The 5,356-nt window shown below is 38.7% G+C and overlaps 1 protein-coding gene across 1 annotated transcript; it reads right to left on the bottom strand.

Moving 5' to 3' along the window:
• Positions 1-983: 983 nt before the first annotated feature.
• LOC141271526 (olfactory receptor 11L1-like) lies at positions 984-1,739 on the bottom strand. The gene has a single exon (XM_073681583.1). It carries the CDS (start codon positions 1,737-1,739, stop codon positions 984-986), a length of 756 nt encoding a protein of 251 aa, XP_073537684.1.
• Between the last annotated feature and the right edge of the window lie 3,617 nt (positions 1,740-5,356).

The raw sequence follows: 5,356 nt of genomic DNA, 5'->3' as shown, positions 1-5,356 counted from the left end.
CGCAGCCAGTGCAAGTTAAGTCTTATGAGCAACATGTTCCAGTGACAAACAGTACAGTTTCCTTAGCAGCACAGCAATTCACAGTCTTTCCAGTAGTATAGGACAGCACAGTTCTAATGCAAAGGCACATTAATTAGCACAGCATTCTTTACAGCACAGTGAGATGGAGGCGGGGGAGGAGGGTTTGCTGAGGGAGATGATCTCTATAACAGGCTTCCTTCCAGTCCTTATCTTCCTGGCCGATAAAACTCTACACTGTTAGCTCAGGGAGTCTAACTGACCTTTGTTTAGCTTCCCTCCTGACCTGAATTCTGTTCCCTTGCATTCTGTGAGATACAGATCACAAGCCATCTTTCTCTTCGGCTCCGGCCAGACAGTAAACAACTTCCCCAAAATCCCCTTGGGGCTCTGCTAAAACACTCCCCTTCTCCTGTGACTGTGTTAACCTCTCTAGTTGCTGGATGCTTCTGGAGCACAACAATTCTTGTCTCCTGTGTTTGTGTTACTTCTAATAATTGCTGAATGCTTTTAAAGCAACAGCACTACTTATACATGTCACAACAACATAGATTAGAGGTAGAGAAGAGGTACTCTGTCTTTGTTATACAGGTACCTTAACAAAAAAAAGAAAAGAGTTGTAATAGCTGTCTACTAAATTGGTAGGATGCTGTGCAACGCTGTAATAAAGCACACCCATTTCTTGTCATGCTCCCTGGATGGTAATTAGGATTCCAGAGCTCTATTTTCTGACAAAGCAACCACAGCATCAAGCCCAAGAACCTTCTGGAAGTGCTACTTTCCGGTAAAAACGTCAGTGCCTAGGAATTTGCAAACTATTCCTGAAGTCTCAGAGAACTTCATCAAGAGACGTTCTAGGAGAGCTGGCAAGTATGGTGAAATTTAGATTATTTTGTTTTCTAAGAAACAAAGTGAAATAAACTGTGTAAATATCAATTTAATGGAGTGGAGGTTGTTATTGATTATTATCGTTTGTTATAGAATAGCATCTCAATGGCTTTTCTGATATCCTTGTTCCTCAGACTGTAGATGATTGGATTGAATAATGGAGTCACTACTGTATATAGAAGATGCAGTGCCTTGCTTATATTGAGTAAATGTCTTCTTCTCGGAACAACATAGATTATGGTTAATGTTCCATAGTATGTACCTACTGATGTTAGGTGTGAGCTACAGGTGGAAAATGTCTTCTGCCTTCCAAAGGTTGAAGGAATTTTAAGAACTGTCATAAATATATTGATATACGTTACAACAATGAACACAAATGGCATTACAATTATGGGGATAGATAATACAAAGACTACAGCTTCAAGAGAAAATGTATCTGAGCATGACAACTTGAGAAGAGGTGTAAGCTCACACATGAAGTGGTCAATAACTTTAGGCCCACAGAAATCTCTGTCAAACAACATAATAGAAGTACTAAGTGTTACGATAAATCCTGACAACCAAGAGACACCTACAAGCCCAAGGCAAACATCAAGGTTCATGGTGGAAGTATAGTGAAGTGGTTTACAGATGGCCAGATACCGGTCATAGGACATCAATGTAAGGATGCAGCACTCTGCAATGGTCGATGCTCCATTCACATAGAACTGTGCTATACAGTGTTTCAAGGACATTTTCCCAACATCAAGCAGTATATTGTGGAGCATGGTAGGAGCAATATTTGTAGTAAATACAATATCACACAAAGATAGATGAAGGAGGAAACAGTACATAGGAGTATGGAGTTGATGGCTTCTTAAAACTAAAACAATGATAAGGAAATTTCCAAGCAATGTAGCCACATAAACAATGAAGAAGACTGTGAAGACAAAAGATCCAAGACTGTGAAGTCTTCCAAATCCAATTAGAACAAAGTCCTCTGTTATATTCATCATGATCAATCTTTGACGGTTAAAGGTTTCAGAGGATACAACAGAAGATTCATGGAAACTCAGAGATATTTTTTTTAACTGTAATCTCTATATTTTGTATATGCGATTGTGTTCCCAATTGCGACATATGGCTGTGAGATGTGGACACTCATGAAAGCAGACAGACGAAAAATGTATAACTGAGCTGTGGTGCTGGAGAAGATTTCTAAGAATCCCATGGACAGCTATGATCACCAACAAAGCTGTTCTTAATCATATAATGGCAGAATTGTCCCTGGAAGGCAATATCACCAGACAGAAACTGACCTATGTTGGACATCTTATGAGGGTAAATTCATTACAAAAGGGGATGCTACTAGAAATGGTCAATTGTAAAAAAAAACAAGGGAGACAAAAGGTTCATTGGCTGGATACCATCAAGAATGATGCAGGAATGAACATCAAGCAATTGAAAGAAGCCGTGGAAAACAGGGAAGCATGGCGAGAACTGGCTTACAGGGAATCCAAGGGTCAGAGACAACTGAATAAATAGAATCAGAATATGTCAACACTTTCAAAAAATGTGGGGTTTTCATATTTACCTGAGCAGATTAGCAAACAAGATAAGTCAGTTTAGGACAGGTCAATGCAAAATTATGGTTTTGTAGAATATAAACCATATAGATCCCTGCGGAAAGATTGTGGTGTAAATAATAGCCCCATTTCAACTGCATTTTATCAGCTGAATCAAATACTCGAAATCCTATGTGTTCATTCTGAATTGTAGGATAGATCAGGGCTTCTCAGTCTTTTTTAACTGGAGCAAATTCAATGACAACATTTTAAATAATTTGTTGGTTAGGTTATCTCAATATATTTTAAAACTTGTCTTGTCAACCTGGCAAAACATTAAAATAGTTATGTCGCTAAAGTAGTGATTGGAGAAAACAGAAAGACAACAAAGTGTCAAAACTGCTTGTAAGGGTTTGCTCACACCCATGAGTAACCAACGTATACACAGTGCTTAACAAGCATGTATACAGATTAGGAAGCACTGACAGCGCTTCCTCCCCCAGACTCACTGATCAAGTGATCACTGATTGTAGGGAGAGAACAAGAACTTCTGGGTCCTAGAAAACCTGGTCAACTCTGCTATGCAGGCAGGAGGCTGAATTTCCCATACATTTGGGACTAATATACCACCCCCTGTTACAGGGGAAATCAGCAATAAAAAGAATATATTGATATGTTAAACTACTCTCCCCTTCCCCAAAGGTCTGGGGGAAAAGGGCACAGTGTGTAAAATAAATACAGGTGCTTCTCACAAAATTAGAATATAATCAAAAAGCTAATTTATTTCAGTTCTTCAATACAAAAAGTGAAACTCATATATTATATAGAGTCATTACTGTTGATGATTATGGCTTACAGCAAATGAAAACACAAAAGTCATTATCTCAGTAAATTAGAATACTTTATAACACCAGCTTGAAAAATGAATTTAAAATGTGAAATGTTGGCCTACTGAAATGTATGTTCAGTAAATGCACTCAATACTTGGTCGGGGCTCTTTTTGCATCAATTACTGCATCAATGTGGCGTGGCATGGAGGCGATCAGCCTGTGGCACCTCTGAGGTGTTATGGAAGCCCAGGTTGCTTTGATAGCTGCCTTCAGCTCGTCTGCATTGTTGGGTCTGGTGTCTCTCATCTTCCTCTTGACAATACTCCATAGATTCTCTATGGGGTTAAGGTCAGGCGAGTTTGCTGGCCAATCAAGCAAAGTGATACTGTTGTTTGTAAACCAGGTATTGGTACTTTTGGCAGTGTGGGCCGGTGCCTAGTTCTGCTGGAGAATGAAATTTCCATCTCCAAAAAGTTTGTCAGCAGAGGGAGTCATGAAGTGCACTAAAATTTCCTGGTAGACAGCTGGCCTGACTTTGGTCTTGATAAAACACAGTGGACCTACACCAGCAGATGACATGGCTCCCCAAACCATCACTCATTGTGGAAACTTCACACTAGACCTCAAGCAGCTTGGATTGTGGCCTCTCCACTCTTCCTTCAGACTCTGGGACCTTGATTTCCAAATGAAATGTAAAATTTACTTTCATCTGAAAACAACACCTTGGACCACTGAGCAACAGTCCAGGTCTTTTTCTCCTTGGCCCAGGTAAGACGCTTCTGGCGTTGTCTATTGGTCATGAGTGGCTTGACACAAGGAATGCGACACTTGTAGCCCATGTCCAGGATACGTCTATGTGTGGTGGCTCTTGAAGCAATGACTCCGGCAGCAGTCCTCTCCTTGTGAATCTCCAAATTTTTGAATGGCCTTTTTTTAACAATCCTTTCAAGGCTGCGGTTATTCCGGTTGCTTGTGAATCTTTTTCTACCACACTTTTTCCTTCCACTTAACTGTCCATTAATATGCTTGGATACAGCACTCTGTGAACAGCCAGCTTCCTTAGCAATGACCTTTTGTGGCTTACCCTCCTTGTGGAGTGTGTCAATGACTGCCTTCTGGACATCTGTCAAGTCAGCAGTCTTCCCCATAATTGTGGAGCCTACTGAAACAGACTAAGGTACCTTTTTAAACGTGTAGGAAGCCTTTGCAGGTGTTTTTTGTTAATTATTCTAATTTACTGAGATAATGACTTTTGTCTTTTCATTGACTGTAAGACATAATCATGAACATTAACAGAAATAAACACTTGAAATAGATCACTCTGTTTGTAATGACTCTATATAATATACGAGTTTCACTTTTTGTATTGAAGAACTGAAATAAATTAACTTTTTAATGATATTCTAATTTTGTAAGAAGCACCTGTAAATAAATCAAGGAAAAATAAATAAAGCAAAACTTAAAAAAAGAGAGAGTCACCACCAGACCAAATAGCTGTTTCTAGCCCTGCTCCTTCAAAAAAAATGTTCAATACATGAAAATATTTTTTTTATAAAACTGGGAAAGTAAATTTAAAATGTTTTTTTAGTGGTCCTTTGTGGTCATATTTTTTTGTATGACCACAAATGACCACTAAAAAAAACATTTTAAATTTACTTTCCCAGTTTTCTAGAAAAATATTTTCATGTATTGAACATTTTTTTTCTTTACATTTCCCTCCAATATCAGCCCCCAATAAAAGGAATATAAAAATTACATAAAAATGAAGCTCCATGTACCACAAAAAAAGGCAAATATTATTTAAATACCGAATATCAAAAAATATTAGATCCAATTGAAAGTGCATGTAAGATAAAATCCAAGGATGTGACTGGACAGGAAGGGGGAAAATGGCCCAGTCCTGAACTGATTAATTCACCTGCTTGTTGTCACCCTTGTGTTCTGTTTTATGACCATTCATTTTAATTCCTCAACTAAATGGCTGTTGTTCTTTTTTCCTGTCTTGTTCAGACTACCCTGTCTCTGCATTTTAGTCTTAAGAGTAGGGCAATGACGGCACAGCAAGGGAGTGGCTGT

Source organism: Phyllobates terribilis, unplaced genomic scaffold (assembly GCF_046119375.1).
Source record: "Phyllobates terribilis strain yellow unplaced genomic scaffold, ASM4611937v1 Scaffold_5__5_contigs__length_657084704, whole genome shotgun sequence".
NCBI classification, from domain to species: Eukaryota; Metazoa; Chordata; class Amphibia; order Anura; family Dendrobatidae; genus Phyllobates; species Phyllobates terribilis.
Note: the sequence above shows the minus strand (reverse complement) of the source record. Positions and strands in the feature narration are given on the sequence as shown.

Coding starts and splice junctions, on each gene's coding strand:
- LOC141271526 (XM_073681583.1), bottom strand. CDS start 1,739: ATGTACTGTTTCCTCCTTCATCTATCTTTGTGTGATATTGTATTTACT.